Genomic DNA, 15,947 nt, shown 5'->3' with positions numbered 1-15,947 from the left:
GTGCTCAGGCGCTGGAATTGCCCCCCACCAACCCCCCCTAACGAGCACCAACGCGTCCGCAACGGACTGGGGGTGCTTTCGTGGCTACGAAAAAAAAAACCCCCCCCCCCCCGTGGACTCCTCCCCCTCCACTCCGCTCCGATCTCCTCCACTCCGTCCCACCTCCCTTCGAATCTCTCTTCGACTTATCCCTGCACGGATTACTCTTCTGGAATAAACTACAACAATCCTCTCAACTAAGGAAGATCTACCCCCTCTTCCTTCATCCTATCACTGGATCCTCCTGAAACGGACCGGACCATTTGAACAACAAAAAACAAGGACCATACAAATCCACAAGAACAAAACAACCCCTCTCCATTCATACGTGTCTATTACAAAATGCCGCAGAGCTCATACTCCTCCAAGCGGGCTCCCAAGAGCTCCGCCAAGAACTCTCACCCCCGCCCCTCAACCCCCAAGTCCAATATCATGCGGAATCTCGATTCGTCGCCGAAGGCCAATCAGCGAAAGGTAGCCAATGCTCAGCCATCCGATAGGAAACGGAGAGCTTCATCATCATCGGTCTCGAGTGTCTCTTCGGTCTCGTCCCTCGAGGACCTGAGCGATGAGGCAGATGATTCAGAAGAAGATGCAGACGATGAACAAGAACCAGCAGTCCGGGCCCCGTCTTATGGTCGTCGTCGCGACAATAAGGCGGGGCGCCAACCCGCAGTCAACAAGAGAAGACGCGTCCTGGACGATGATAGCAGCGACAGCAGTGATGGCAATGATGACATTGACGCCAATGACTCGGATGATAGCTCAGATGATGTCTATGCCGGTGTAGACTACATCACAGATGCCGAAGATGAAGACCAAGACGTCGAGAAGTTGGAAGAAATGATTATTGTGGAGTCTGAGAAAACCAACCGGCCTTTGCCCAGCTCTGGATTTGACGATGATGGGTGGGCTATCAACTCGTTCGACGACCACATGTTCCTACCTGCTGCTTCATTCTTCGATGAAGAGCACCTCTACAGTGCCATGGACACCTTTGGAGAGCCTGAGGTGACCAGTGAAGCCGTTGAGACGCCAGTCACCCGGCGAGTTCACTTCGAGGAGCGATCCGATTCGTCCTCCGATAGTGATTCCCACAGTGACGACGATATACCCGGCGACTTCTTGCAGCAGGACAGCCTGGACCCACAATTGCGTCGTATGATCGAAAACGACAATGAAAACTACCAGAGAAATACCCGCCGGCAATCGGAAGAGATGTTTGGCGACGCCGATTATGGCCATGGAAGCATCTACCATGTCGAGTCCGACGGATCCTCCGAGGCCAGCTTGAGTGGTTACGAGAGTATGATAATCGGTCATTCGTATTGTGTTTTGCTTTTGCTAACCCCTTTGAAAAGGCGATGATGGTGACACTACAGACGAAGATCTCCCTCCGCCAGCAACCATCACCCACCCTCGATCCCTTCTCCGCCGGGACTCCTCTGACTCTTTGGCTCCTGTGGACGAGAAGAGTGAATGTATTCCCCGCCGCCGCGGGCCCATCATGGGAACCTTCGTCGCAGACCCCCACAAGCCAGTAGCTTTGGTCGATTGCACTGGCAAGCATCTCGTGATTATCCCCGCGTATGCCTCGTCTCGTCACGACTGGCTGGAATCCGCCGCCACCAGCATGCCCGGAACTGCGAACACTAGCCCTCGCCAGACTACACTTCACTTGGTTGATGAGAGCGACACCGATGCACTCGCCTCGCCCAATCAGATGGATTTCAGCCCAATGCTGGCTTCGAGTGCCAACCTCATGATGACCGCTCTCGGCAACGATCTCACCCCGGGAGGCCAGGTCATGGGTCCCCCTGAGGCATTCTACCCTTCTCAGGACTTCACCATCGACAGTTCGTTCGAAGAAGATGAAGAAGATGACCCCGAGTCTGCTCTCAACGTCGACGACTTCATCGACTTTGGTAATGGATCCTCCGATGAAGATGAGGACATGGATAAGCAATTTGATGACGATATCATGTCCCCAATGGCCCCTCCTTTCGGCAAGTCCATGGGTACACCTACTCCCACCCGCCAGTCTGCGTCGCAACCCGCCAATAGCGAAGAGCGCTTCCTCAATCATCTCGACAAGGGTATTGTTACTGCCTTCCGTCGCAACCATAACCGCTACCAGGCGCTCCTCCGCCTTCCCCAGCACCGCGAGTTCATGCCCGCAAACTCTCCCGCTCGTCCTGCCAGTGTCTTCCGGCACGCCAAGAACAACGACCAGCGAACTCCCACCCGCAAGCGCAAATCGAGCAGCATTGCAGGTGGTGAGGCTGTGCGACGCAAGCTGATGGATGCTCAGCAACGTCGCTCTCAGCTCCCCATCCCCGCGCCTCTCTGAGGTATCACGATTGCACGACTCTTGGATTTCCAAGGATCATATGATAACCACGGCCACAATTTATCCTACCTGTTTCTAGTCGCTTGGCAGACTCGACTATTAGTGTCTTGTGCCTTCACCCTCTTGACCTCGCGTTGAGCACACATGTTCTTCGCTCTGGTTGTATTGCATATTGCCACTGACGTGTCGTTGAGACCAGTCTACCTTTCTAATGATTGAGTTCGATTTGCCATGCATATTGAGTTGGCTTGCGAAAGATCGATGTTGGTTCTCAGAACCCAAAAGCGATCCATTTTGATATTTGATTATCTGACCAATCTTTCATTTCCTTTTTTCATTTCATATGTCATATCTATTGACTGGCCATTTTTCTCCCCCGCCTGTTGCGGGGGCTGGTGATACCTTTGGAGTTAAAAACTTGTGGGTTTGCGCTCTAACGAGTTATGGCTGTTTGAGTTGCTGTTTACATTTATCTTTACCAATATCAAAAACATTCGAAATATTTTATCATATTCTCTCGCTGGCCCTCATTAATCAATAGGTCTCCGTCCTCTCATGAAGCTCCGACCTTCATGATGTAGAACCCACAACCCCGGACCCACCTAAACCTTATTCAAGCGATATCTACCAAGGTCCGCAAGTTTTATGAAACCCTACCTTGGGTTATAGATATAAACACTTGACGTGCGTAATATTACCAAAAATCCTTGATTTCGACCCCGACCACTATCTCGACATTACTGACACTGCCACGCCAACCCTCAGCGCTTGCAGCTCAAGCACCAGCCGTGATTCATGAGACTCATGTTCTCCGTAGCCTCAGCTACCATGCGCATACTTTCTTCCCGTTTTTGTTGACTTATCATTCCTTGCCCTGATTGATGTGCGGCCTCGGAGAATGAAGAATTATAGCTTTTGTCGAAGTGTGCAATCGAAAGCGGAGTTTTTCACAATAAGTTTGTACAGCCAAACAATAGGTATGTCCAGGCAGGTGGACAGACAAATCCCCAGACGGGAATTTCTACAACCAGACCTCAGGAGCCCAGAAAGTTCTTCAGTGGATATAGGGGACCTCGGGAGTCCCGAGGGCTTGACTCATCATTGCTCACATCGGATCATTTCGTTGTGATTGGCTGATATCCTTCTGTGGGAACTTTCGGATCTATAAAAGACAGCACACTGTCAATCAATAATTGTGGCATGCTCGCACTAAACACAACCTCAACTTCTAATTCTACCTTCTTTTCTCCAATGGAACATCTTATTCCGTCCGGGATGCACGCTATCCCCGCTGGGCTTCTCGATCTACGCTCCGACGCCGATATAGACTTTGACCTGTTGCATCCCCAGCCGCTAACCAGCGTCAAAAATATATGGTTCTTCTGGCACTCGGGCTACATCAACATGCACCCTTACACACAGCGCAATGTACGCGCATGGCACCGCCGATTCACAAAGCAAGGATGGACAATACGGATCGTTGACCGACAACCCGGTTCAAAAAGCAACATCGTCGAGTTCCTGGATGTTACCGATCCAACACTTTTCCCACGCGCCTTTGCCGACGAGACTCTCACTGGCCCTTACGCACTACAACATACTTCAGACCTTGTTTGCTGGCCGTTGCTGTTGCGATATGGAGGTGTCTACGCGGACGTGGGTATGATGCAAATTGGAGATCTGGATACGCTCTGGCACAAGACAATCGCGAACCCCGATTCCCCGTATGAAGTTCTATCTTATACCCCCAGTGGCGAGGATCATTACAGTCTATGTAATTATTTCCTCGCCGCATTGCCCAACAATGCGCTTTTTGCGCGCTGCCATCGTCTACTCCTCGCTCTCTGGGCCGCGGATGGGGGCAAGACGAGCACGGATGGAATGTACGCTAGCCCGCTACTTCAAGGAGTTCCTCTCATGGGCGGCGAGTTTACGATCACTGAAGAGGATGGGACTTTCATTGGCCCCACCGAGGTCAGTCGCCTGTTGACCGACTATATTATCCAAGGTCAAGTGGCGAGTGCGGTAATGGGATTGGTTGATGCCGAAGATGACTGGAATGGCCCTGCCTACTGCGTGGCACATTTCTATGCGATCGAGTTCATGGAAGGGTCGCAGCTCATCAACGAGTTAACTGCTTGGAACGGCCAGGAGGCATTCGATCTGTTGTCGCTATCCATGCCAAAAGAGGGGAAACAAGAGTCTGGCGAGCAACAGAAGGCTCGTGAGATTGTTGAGGCTTGTTTGTCGCGCAGCTATGGGTTCAAGCTGGCTCATGGCCTCATTCTGCGCGTCAACAAGGTCACGCTCGGCTCGCTGTGGCAGGACAATCCCGGGTCGGATACTGTGCCCGGCACATATGCCGGTTGGCTTCGACATGGGATTGCCTACTGGAATCAAAACGATGTGCCGGGTTGCGTGAAACTGCCGTTGTTACCTCCAACCAAGGTCGGGAAGTTACTTGCATGATTAGTCGACGATGAAAACTTTATATTCTGTGCGCTGAGATGTTGGAATAGATGAAACTCGAGATAGATGAGGACAATTCCTTGAAAATGAAAATCAAACGCTCCACAAGCCTGCATCGCGTCGAGAGTTCCGTCATTCTCTTGTTCGATGACGCTAATCGCGTTCACACAACAGGCGCTTTTGGCAACTGACGATTTTTTCGATATATCAAATTCCTCCCTGCTTGTTGCTAATTCGATTTTCTTGTTCAATTTCTCGTGAAATTTTCGAAATTTTCCCCAGTTGGTCTGTCATTGTCGAAGTCGAAGGACTTGGAAGTGAAGTTACAATGTTGTTGTTTGTCGGAATATACTCCGAAATATGTCTACGAATTGTACTCCTCAATGGCGTGATATATAAACAGACATCTCACTGGTAGAATATTTGGCCACGACAAGCAATTATTAGCTTTAGCTTAGCATTTGGTTCAAGCAATCTAAACGAGTTAACCGAAATGCTCAGTTCAAGCTCCAATCAATAAATGTGGAGGATTCCAAGGCTATAAAACAGACCCCCTGGTCAGTCCTCGGTCTTTTGCACGATCAATCACTCTAGGGCTGTCTTTCAAAATGGCAGACTTCTCATTACCGCAGACAAAAGCCGATACATCGAAAAAGCCGTCTGTCACCGAAGTTCAAGAGAGCGATGAACCCCATCGCGACATTTCTGGCGACATCATCGAGGATGGCCTACGCCGGGGGCTTAAGGGCCGTCAATTTGTGATAATTGCCCTAGGGAGTATCATTGGACCGGGTTGCTTTTATGGCTTGGGCTATGGGATCTACGAAGCTGGTCCATTGGGTCTCCTGATTGGATTTTCTGTTGTGGGTGAGTTGGTAGCATTGCAAAGCATATTTCTCACAAAGTTGACATGGCCCAGGTGCTTCGATGTGGATTTTGATGCAGAGTGTTGGAGAGGTTGCCACGCTCTTTCCTGTTCACGGCGGGTTTGTAGAAGTAAGTAACTCCAATCTCAACCTGCTGGAAATTTTGCTAACCTGTTTCATATAGCACTGTGATCGATTCGTAGATCCAGCCCTCAGCTTTGCAGTATCTTGGCTTTACTATTTTATGTGGAGTGTATTTCTTGCATCAGGTGAGTGTCGTCAACAAGTAAGAAATGGCCTGCACTAATCAACTTCAAAGATTGGAATAATGCCACAGTCTTCCTTCAATTCTGGATTCCCGATACCACGATCCCCGTCTGGGCTTGGTACATCTTATTCTTTGTCTTTTTCTCCATTCTAACCACCCTTGGGGTGAACTTCTACGGGGAGACTGAATACTACTTTGGCATGTTTAAGTTCCTGTCACTCATTGTGCTATTTTTTATCTCAATTCTTGCCGATACTGGTGCGTTTGGTAATGGGTATGTCGGATTCAGGTACTGGAAAGAGCCATACGGTGAGTATTCTCGCACACGAATTGATTCGCAGATCTGACATTCTGCCAGGCCCAATCCGAAATGGAATCAATGGATTTGGTCAAGTATTTGTTCTGGCCGCCGCATACTATGTTGGAACTGAGATTGTTTCTGTCGCCGCGGGAGAGTCCAAGAACCCCCAACGAGACGTTCCTCGTGTGCGTGCATCCCCTAAATCGGTGACATTCAAAGTGAATCTGATGCTGACTTTGTTTAGGCCACCAATTCTATCCTCTATCGTATCTTGGTCGTGTTTGTTGGCATGTCGTTTTTCCAAGGCCTGATTTGTCCGTCAACATCGGATGATCTGGTGCATCCATCGTCGACAACGGCATCATCCCCGTTCACTATTGGTTTTGTACTTGCTGGGTGGAAGTCTTCCGGGCATTTCGTCAATGCGATTATTATAATTGCCTTCATTTCCGCTGCGAATGGAGTGATCTACATCCAATCACGCACACTTTACTCTCTCGCGTTGAAACGCAAAGCTCCCTCGTGCTTTGCAATCACAAACACTGGGGGGGGTAAGACAATGTCCTCTTCTATCCTCTCTCTGGTAACAACTAATATTGTGTGCAGTGCCATACCCGGCAATTATTTTCTCAAATATGTGGGGCTTCCTAGGCCTGATGTCCTTGCAAACAACGGCAGGGAGTCTGTTTTCCTACTTCACCTCTTTCGGTGGAACTGCGGCCTACATCGCATGGGCTTCGATCACATTTGTTCATCTGAGAGTTCGTGGCGCTGCGAAGAGGAAAGGGATCGACGCCAAAGAATTTCCCTATACAGCGCCGGGCCACATTTCGATCTACTGGGGTAACTTCTTCTTCAATATTTTCCTATTGCTGATCCAAGGTTTCACGGTATTTGAGACACCATTCAACTATTCGTTGTTTATCGCGTCATATATTAGTATTCCGGTATTTTTCCTCATGTTTTTTGGATATAAATGGTGGTTCAAGACTAAATGGTCAGTCGTTGCTTCATATCAAAGCAAGACTCGATACTTACATTCAACTTTTTTAGGGTATCATTGGATGACATTAATTTCCCGGATAGGCTCAACTGGGTGATTGAAGATCCGGACAAGGCAAAGAAAAGATCCTTGGGCAGAAGGCTCGTGAGAATTTTGAAGGAATAATGGGTCGATAAAGATAAAACAACCTTACAGTTGTTGATATTATGGTTTCCCAATCTTCAATCTCGCTACTATCTTAGTATTGGTTCTAAATTTAGGGAAGCCACAAACGACCCTAAAGAAGCTCTACTTCTAAACTCAAAATATATCTGTACGACATACTCCAACACGGCTTCGGTCCTGGAAGTAAACGCCACTTTTTCTAGTGAAACCCGCTACTCAGTAGTCCGCAGACATTTACAATGTTGTTCCACCAACGGGATAATAAGCTGATAGTAAGAAGCTCGGGATCTATGGAACGACAAGTAGAGTTGAATATAACTGCAAACAGTACCGAGTCGTCGGTTTTTCGGTTTTCTTGCCCCTGATTAAACGCGGAGTACTCCGTACTGAGTACAGAGTAGCTAGACATAAATAGGATGTCCAGATAAGCCTTGACATTGAACGCACACTGCCTGGGCACGAAATCACTAAAAATGCAACCCGGGCGCACATGGTTGCCGAATTTGCAAAGTAACCCCGAGGTTAATATATTAATGTTAAGACCTAGACTTGACGTCTAGACTCCGACGATTCCGAGGGAGGCACGGCGTAGCATTCTCCATGCGGCGCTAAAAGTCTCATTCGTGGGTATTTTTAGTTGCCCGTTTCATGTTACCCGGACTTAAGCCAGACAAAGGCATCGTCCGACGCGCCGAGAGACGGGGACGATTTGCATTTCCGTTTCCATTTCAAGAAATTTAAAGAGAAAATAGAAGGCCAATGCGGTAGGACATGGTTGAAAGCAATAGGGAATTCGACACTTATACCCCTCAAAGCCGAGGTACATAGTTAGTTCAGGAAGAAGTACTCCGTAGTGGCTAAGTTAAACCTATCTTGAATAGTACGTATTCGAATTCAGATCGGATGATAGGAATGGTATCGGTTACATCCAGCCCAGAAGTGAGACGCTTAGAAACAGGAACAGGAACAGGAACAGGAACCCCTCGGTTTAGACAACGCCACTAGTATATTCTGACAGGTTTGGCGCTGGGCCTTTTTAGTCGGATCCACATAAACCGAGAAGCGAAAGGCGAGACGGAGCGTTCGGGTACCTGGCCGTTCGACCTTCCAGGGGTTTACCCCTGGGACCCGAGATAGAAAAGAAAAGAAAAGTCGATCCGGTAAGACACGAGCAGTCCCTGACCCCAGTAATACTCCATATGCATAGACATTCTCTGATTTGTGGACCCTGGCGCTTCGAGATGCAAAGAGCTTGTATACAGAAGATCATGAAGATCAATAATAAGCAAATATGTGGGCAGTGACGCAGAAAGTGGGTGCATGGGCGAGACGCCAAGTTCTTTCTTTTTCTTATCTCCCATTATTTGATTTTGAACTAAATCTTTAACCTCAACTAGTCGAAAATAGCGAGTTTCAGTCCAAGAGCCTTGGGGGAGATGAAAGACTCCAAGTGCACGTGGACTGTTTACCCTGAAGACCCCTCCTGTCAACGCTCGGCCTATGCAAGTTCTCCCTGCCGATCAAGCGCCTATTCAGAACCTATTTTTACTCCGTCATGCTTATTGGTCAATTAATGTCGACTGATCTCACAGGCACATCTGGATGAACTGATGCTGAGTGGGATCGGACCCCCCGGCAAGCGCCTTGGTCGACCCCTGACTGGCTCTTCTCCAGCTTCTGCACGTCTATACCAATCGGCGCCAAGCTCTGGATGGATCCCAAGCCCACCCTCCTTTCAGCCACTACAGTTTCATCTGTGCCTCCAGATTTCTGCCGATTGGAGAGATGGGGGTTTTTTCAGACAAAATGTCTTACCAGGGTCCTTGGCGCCAGACTTCGGGTCAACAGAGGAAGGCTCGCTAGCTGCAGCCAGACCCTTTGCCTGCAGAAGTTTATGGAATGGCCTGGTTGGACAATTGTTTAAAGACCGCGACCCTGCCCAGATCCTTGACTTCTTTCATTCTCGTCATTGTTTCATTTTCTTTTGGATCTTTATCCATATTGGTTCGTCTCCAACCAAAGACGCTCGTTCAGGGATACGCATTTCCTTGTCTTTCTTTCGTTTGATATTGACCCAATCTCATTGAGGTTTTTTTTCTTATTGTCACCCATCAACAGTACTAATAGGAATTGCCTGGTTTGCTGCCTATACAATTGTGGCTTATATCACGATATCTATTGAGACCTAGCTTTCTATATCGCAGCCTATCCAGTCTACATCAGTCCGTCTTTGTTTCTTTCATACGTCTTCTCTCTTCTTTTTTCCTTCCATTCGATCTTTCGCGTCCCACTTTCACTCGTTACGGATATCCTCCCACTATGAAGGTCACATCCGCTATTGTGTTTTTATCCCTTCTGGCCTCTGGCCAGGCCACCGGAGCGGTATGCCTCAACTGATATTTGTCGTCTCTGATATCCATCCTAACTCGAAATTCTTTAGTCCTGGGGCTCCGAGAAATGCTACTCTAGCCCGGGTAGATCGCCTAACAAGTGTAACGACTCCCAGCAAAAGGGCTTCAGCTGGACTGATCTCGCTCCTGGCTCTTTCTCCAGCTATGGTGGCTTTTCCTTTTCGGGTTTCACTTGCGGCAATGGCTTCGGTTCTAGCCTTGGCAAGCGTGGCGTGAGTAATGCATGCCTCTCTTTATCTGCACATACTGACCATGCTATAGACCCAGAAATGTATCTCCGGTACCGTCTCCAAAGGTAGCTCCTCTAGCTCCTCCAGCTCCAGTGGCTCCAGTGGCTCCAGCTCCCACAGCTCCAGTGGCTCCGGCTCCTCTAGCTCTTCTAGCTCCTCCTCGTCGGCTCCGTCGTTCTCCTGTGGCTCGGATGAGAGCGGCTTCTCTGTGACCAACTTCCACGTTGCTACCGATAAGGATACCGACTTGCACATCATCTACAGCATGCCCGATGGATCGACTTGCAAGAACACCGCTTCCTGCAACTCCGCTGGTACCGTGGTCAGCAACGACCAGTGTGGTGGTGCTACGTCTGTTCACTTCGAGCTGCCCGACGATAGTGAGCATGAGAGCTGCGGTTTGGGCATCTACAGCGTTGGCTTCGACTGCACTCCTGGTTCCACAACCACTGCGCCTGTCGTTTCCAGTACTTCTGCTATTACCAGAGTTCCATCTGAACAGACTTCTGTCTCCAGTTCTATCGTCGTGCCTTCGCTCTCTGTCCCAGGCTCTGTCCCAGGCTCTGCTGTCACCAGCTCTACCGCTGTGCCTTCGCTCTCTGTCCCAGGCTCTACCCCAGGCTCTGCTGTGTCTCCAGTCACCACTCCGGCAGTGAGCACACCTGTTCAGATGACTACCTCGACTGTGTTCACCACTAGTTTGATCACTATCACTAGCTGTGCTCCGACTGTCACCAATTGCCCAGCTGGATCTACCGTTGTGGTAACTTCAACTATCGCTCTTTCCACCACGGTCTGCCCCGTTACTGAGACTACTGCTACCGCTACAAGCTCGCTCTCTGTGCCTGCTGTATCTAGCCCGAGCGGTGTTTCCCCCGTCAGCTCATCGGCTGGTATTCCTGGCGTTGCTAGTGGTACATCCGTTCCTGGATCTTCGATCTTGCCTTCTTCTGCTATTTCCTCTACTGCAGGCGAGACCCCTGATGTAACTTCTGCCACTTCGACCCCGGTGATCACCACCCCAGTCCAGATGACTACGTCGACCGTGTATACCACCAGTTTGGTTACTATCACTAGCTGTGCCCCGACTGTTACCAATTGTCCAGCAGACTCGACTACAGTGGTGACTTCGACAATCCCTATTTCAACCACTGTCTGTCCCGTCACTGAGACTACCACAGGTGCCGTCGGCTCCACACCTCTGTCCGCAGTCCCAAGCCCGAGCGGTGTTTCCCCTGTCAGCTCATCGGCTGGTATTCCTGGTGTTCCCAGTGGCACATCCGTCCCTACATCTTCGATTCCGGCCTCTTCTGTTTCATCCGCTCCGGGCGAGACCCCTGTTGGAACTTCAGCCGCTTCAACCCCGGTGATCACCACTCCGGTCCAGATGACTACCTCAACCGTGTATACCACCAGTTTGGTTACTATCACTAGCTGTGCTCCGACTGTTACCAACTGCCCAGCACACTCGACTACAGTGGTGACTTCGACAATCCCTGTTTCAACCACTGTCCGTCCCGTCACCGAGACTACCACAGCTGAAGTCGGTTCCACACCTCTGTCTGCAGTCCCAACAGGGGTCTCGCCCGTGAGCTCCTCGGCTGGATCACCTCCCGCCAGTGGAACTTCGGCCGGAACCCCCTCGGCTCCCAGCGTGACCTCCGCTGTCTCGTCCCCTGCTGGTACTCCCCTCGCCCCTGGAGAGGCCACTACTACTGTCGTTACTTGGGAGACTGTGACTACTTGCCCGGTGACTAACACGGTTACCTCTGGTAGCTCCACTTTCGTGACTACCTCAAGCACCATTTCAACCGTTACTATGACTAGTGTCTCTACGATCTGCACCGACTGCTCCGCTACCGCCACCTCCGTTGCTGGTCAGAGCACTGTTGCCCCGTCTGGTACCCCCGGTGTCTCGATCATTGTCGTTTCCAGCACTGGTTCATCTGATACACCTGGAGCTTCGAGCCTGGTCCCATCTGGAACTTCCGAGGGATCAAGCCCTGTCTCTTCTTCGTCTGCAGAGGCCTCCAGTCCCCTCCCCACCGGCTCCGATGTCACTAGCTTGGTTCCCACCGGCGTGAGCGCTGAGACAACACCTGCTATTCCCCAAGGATCGACTGCCACGGTTGTAACTTATGTAACTGAGACCACCTGTCCTGTGACTGCCACTGTCACTTCTGGGTCGTCGACTTTTGTCACCACATCCAGCACGGTTTCAACTGTTACCTTGACCTCGACTTCCAACCTCCCCAGCTCTGTCGCTGCGGGAAGCACCCCGGCTCCCTCTGAGACAGGTGTCGCTGCCACCACTGCTCCCGCTGTCACCAGTGCCAACTCCACACCCACCATTCCCGAGGGTGCCACTACCACCGTTGTGACTTATGTGACCGAGACCACCTGCCCCGTGACCAACACCGTCACCTCGGGCTCCTCCACCTTCGTGACCACATCCAGCACAGTTTCCACAGTGACCCTCACCTCCGTCGCAACCATCGCGACTACCGCCACCGCTGCCACCGAGAGTCAATCTACATCCGTAGTCCCCAGCGGCGTGTCCCCAGTATCGAGCCCCGCTCCCTCCGCTCCCTGCCCCAACACCGTACCCCAGTGCATCAACACCTGGCTCTCGCTCGCGCCCAAGTGCACATCCAACAGCGACGCCTCCTGCTTCTGCCCCAACAGCGAGTTCACCAGCAAAGTCATCTCCTGCATCCAAGCCTGGGGTGCCTCGAAGTCCGAGATCCAATCCGCCCTCTCCTACTTCACCGGTATCTGCGCCACCTGGGTCCCCCAGAACCCAGGCATCGTAACCGCCATCCCATCAACAATCACCCTGATCCCGACAGTTGCTCCGTCCGTCCCCGCATCCGCAGCCGGTGTCACCGGCGCCACTGTGACTGCCCCCGCCAGCGTCGTCATCCCCATCACCTCCGCCCCCGCCCTCCCCGTCACCACAATCACCTACTCGACCTACACCGTCACCGTCCCGCAGGTCAGCTTCGTCACAAACACCGGCTCTACGGCCGGTGCTGTGCCGACCATCGGTCTGGTCCCGGCTGCTCCCAGCGGCACTTCCCCGGCAAACACCGGTGTTGTTCCCGCGCCCGCATCCGCAACATGGGCTACTTCGAGCGGGTACGCGTACGCCAGTCGCAGCGCCAGTGGAGTCGTCTCGCCCAGCGCGTCTCCGATCTTCAACGCGGCTTCGAGCGTGTCGGTCGCTTCCAGCCTGCTGTTGGCTTCTCTCGCTGCTTTCTTCGGCTTGATGATGTAGATGCGTTTTGACAGCAGACTACCACACCGCGAGGACCTCGTGGTTTTACTTTCCTTGTCTCTTGTGACTACAAATATGCACAGTACACAGTGTTTTGTGTTTTTCCTTCGTCCTTATTTGTCTTCCCGGCTCTGTAGTGGTTCGGCCTGCTTCGGGTGGACAGGACTTTAGCTGGGAATTGACTTAGATCATCTGTCCTAATGGACTGCTTTGTATTCTATTTATTCACTCCCTAATTGAACGCGATAAACATCGCCTTTTTCTGAAAGATGTCCTGTTTATTTATTTTCTTCTCTAGCAAAGTAGTTTTTTGAAAATCTCTGTTCCACTATGGAAGGTATGACTACCTAGTTTGTCTTTGTTCCACAGCTCAATCCAGGTATGAACTCAACAGGTTGAATATTTCATTCTTTCATTCTGGGTCATATCCTTTCCTTTGTCTTGTTAAATAAATCCTCAGGCGATGTTAATAAATATATTTAGCGTACCCAGATATGAAGAGATTTCTACAAACAGGAGCAAATGACGGCCGCGTGCCGTTTCGAAGAATAGAGTGTCCTCAAAGAATAAAAAAATGACCTCCCGAAGATACTCGAGTGTCATGTTGGGTGCAAGGATTAGCGGAGCAACCCCTCAGGACTTTCAAGCCACTCCAGGTAATTCCGAATCCCTTCCTCGATGCCGCGGAAACGCAGCACGGAGCCGGCCCGACGGAGCTTCGAGATGTCGGCGCAGGCGTAGCTCGGGTATCTGCCTTTCAATTCGGCTGGGAAGGAAATGAACTTGATATAGCCCTCTGGATTGCCGAAGTTGCTGGCGACCTCGGTGGCGACATCGTGGAAGCTGCTGGCCACACCAGTGCCGACATTGTAAATACCACTGATCTCAGGGTGGTCAAGGAACCAACAGTTCAGGCGCGCGACGTCCTGTACGTGGACGAAATCACGCTTCTGTTGGCCAGCCTCGACCCCGGCGTATTCTCCGAACAGCTCAATTGCCTTGAAAGATTTGCGTTTTTCGTAAAACTGAAAGACAGTGCTAGGGATTGAACTTTGGTACTGTTCTCCGGGTCCATAAACACTGAAGAGACGGAGTCCCACGACTTGTGGGGAGCGGATGTCAGTGTTCTTGACGACATACTGATCGAATAACATCTTTGAGTATCCGTATACATTTAGAGGGGCTTCCTGGAAGTCTCCCTCGGCGAAGGTGGTGTTATTTCCATAAACGACAGCGGACGAGGCGTAGATGAAGCGGACCCCCTGGTCCTTGCACCAATGGAAGAGTTCCTTGGAGTAGGTGAAGTTTGCCTCCAGCATTTTCTTACCGTTGCTACCGTTATTTGACGAGTTTTCACCATAGTGGAAAATAACGCGGGGACGATGATGGAAGGCTTTGGTCCGAATCGCTTCACGGAAGGCAGTTGCATCGATGTAGTCGGCCACTTTGCAGTTGACCAGGTTGCGGAACTTGGATCCATCAGTCATGTCATCGACAACCACGATATTGGTCACGCCACGACTATTCAGCTCCTTGACGATGTTTGAACCGACAAAGCCGGCACCACCGGTGACAACAATCATAATGGGGATGACTTTGATTCCCGTGGATGTCCCTAGAAGGTGAGAAGTATGAGATGAGATGAGGAGAGAAGGAGAGAAGGAGGGGAAAGTTCAGCTGAGAGTGATGGGCGAGATGTCCATGGCGAAATGGGAAGGAGCGATCAGGTGTTTGCCAAAGAAAGAAGGTACGACATTCTGCTCTGATGTTCTCTCGTTGCAGACAGCTAGTCCTGCAGTCATAGAGACTAAGGCTATGAGAGTAACAAAAAGAGTAGATTCAAGCATTTACCTATTGTCCTACCTTCTCATTTCAAGATATCAAGTCATAGAGTCCCCTTAATATGTACCATTATGTGGCATTGAGTTGTCCAGATAGCCCAAGGCTTCTGTTTGACATCGGTAAACGTAAGACCCAAAAGATTAAAGCATTCTGGGTACACTTAGTGTCCTTGTAGGATATTCACAAGTCTGGATGCTCGTAGGTTGCACTTTCCTAATTGGGTTCTCCTTTCAAGACACGATTCTGCCGACAACCCCCTTCACCGCCTTCATGCAAGTCACGAGCACACAAGTAACAACACACTGGAGGGAGGTGTCTATCAACAACTACTCCGTACTTGTGTCACATATTCTATTTCTAACGCCGAAATTAGACCTTAAGTACAATCACGGTGTCCTCCGAAATAGCTCTAGGATACTTCTCAATATCATCAATCACATCCGGGACCGCCCGCCAATCTGACAGAGTCCTAGCTCACGACACGCAAGCATTCTCGGCTCTTCAGACCTCAACTGTATTTGCAAAAATAACGGGGCTATCCATCCTATTCAGGAACGTGTTTCAGTCTCCACGGCATGCCCACTATCTTCGGTGATCGGCTGAAGTCCTGAATCGACCCGTCGTTCATCAGACTCCCCCTCGTGCAGTTATCCGCGCTAGCCTACGCTGATTACATCCTCATCCAGAATACCCCGGTCCATGTTGATCCAATCCTTCCCGGCAGTC

At 50.6% G+C, this 15,947-nt stretch overlaps 5 protein-coding genes across 5 annotated transcripts; 4 read left to right on the top strand and 1 right to left on the bottom strand.

Moving 5' to 3' along the window:
• Positions 1 to 381: 381 nt before the first annotated feature.
• LCP9604111_1861 (uncharacterized protein) lies at positions 382 to 2,389 on the top strand (the record flags this gene model as incomplete). Its single annotated transcript, XM_039069274.1, has 2 exons — positions 382 to 1,345; positions 1,401 to 2,389. 2 exons carry the CDS (start codon positions 382 to 384, stop codon positions 2,387 to 2,389), a joined length of 1,953 nt encoding a protein of 650 aa, XP_038931988.1.
• Positions 2,390 to 3,664: 1,275 nt separating this feature from the next.
• LCP9604111_1860 (glycosyltransferase) lies at positions 3,665 to 4,858 on the top strand (the record flags this gene model as incomplete). The annotated part of the gene is made up of 1 exon (XM_039069273.1): positions 3,665 to 4,858. One exon carries the CDS (start codon positions 3,665 to 3,667, stop codon positions 4,856 to 4,858), a length of 1,194 nt encoding a protein of 397 aa, XP_038931987.1.
• A 608-nt stretch (positions 4,859 to 5,466) lies between these two features.
• Positions 5,467 to 8,014, top strand: LCP9604111_1859 (uncharacterized protein; the record flags this gene model as incomplete). Its single annotated transcript, XM_039069271.1, has 8 exons — positions 5,467 to 5,725; positions 5,778 to 5,854; positions 5,909 to 5,993; positions 6,044 to 6,301; positions 6,351 to 6,478; positions 6,538 to 6,844; positions 6,900 to 7,054; positions 8,009 to 8,014. 8 exons carry the CDS (start codon positions 5,467 to 5,469, stop codon positions 8,012 to 8,014), a joined length of 1,275 nt encoding a protein of 424 aa, XP_038931986.1.
• A 1,766-nt stretch (positions 8,015 to 9,780) lies between these two features.
• LCP9604111_1858 (extracellular serine-threonine rich protein) lies at positions 9,781 to 13,379 on the top strand (the record flags this gene model as incomplete). The annotated part of the gene is made up of 3 exons (XM_039069270.1): positions 9,781 to 9,843; positions 9,902 to 10,084; positions 10,134 to 13,379. 3 exons carry the CDS (start codon positions 9,781 to 9,783, stop codon positions 13,377 to 13,379), a joined length of 3,492 nt encoding a protein of 1,163 aa, XP_038931985.1.
• A 617-nt stretch (positions 13,380 to 13,996) lies between these two features.
• Positions 13,997 to 14,962, bottom strand: LCP9604111_1857 (uncharacterized protein; the record flags this gene model as incomplete). The annotated part of the gene is made up of 1 exon (XM_039069269.1): positions 13,997 to 14,962. The coding sequence occupies one exon, from the start codon at positions 14,960 to 14,962 to the stop codon at positions 13,997 to 13,999; it is 966 nt and encodes a 321-aa protein (XP_038931984.1).
• Between the last annotated feature and the right edge of the window lie 985 nt (positions 14,963 to 15,947).

This window comes from Penicillium roqueforti (genome assembly GCF_015533775.1).
Source record: "Penicillium roqueforti strain LCP96 04111 chromosome Unknown scaffold_02, whole genome shotgun sequence".
In the NCBI taxonomy this organism is placed as follows: Eukaryota; Fungi; Ascomycota; class Eurotiomycetes; order Eurotiales; family Aspergillaceae; genus Penicillium; species Penicillium roqueforti.
Note: the sequence above shows the minus strand (reverse complement) of the source record. Positions and strands in the feature narration are given on the sequence as shown.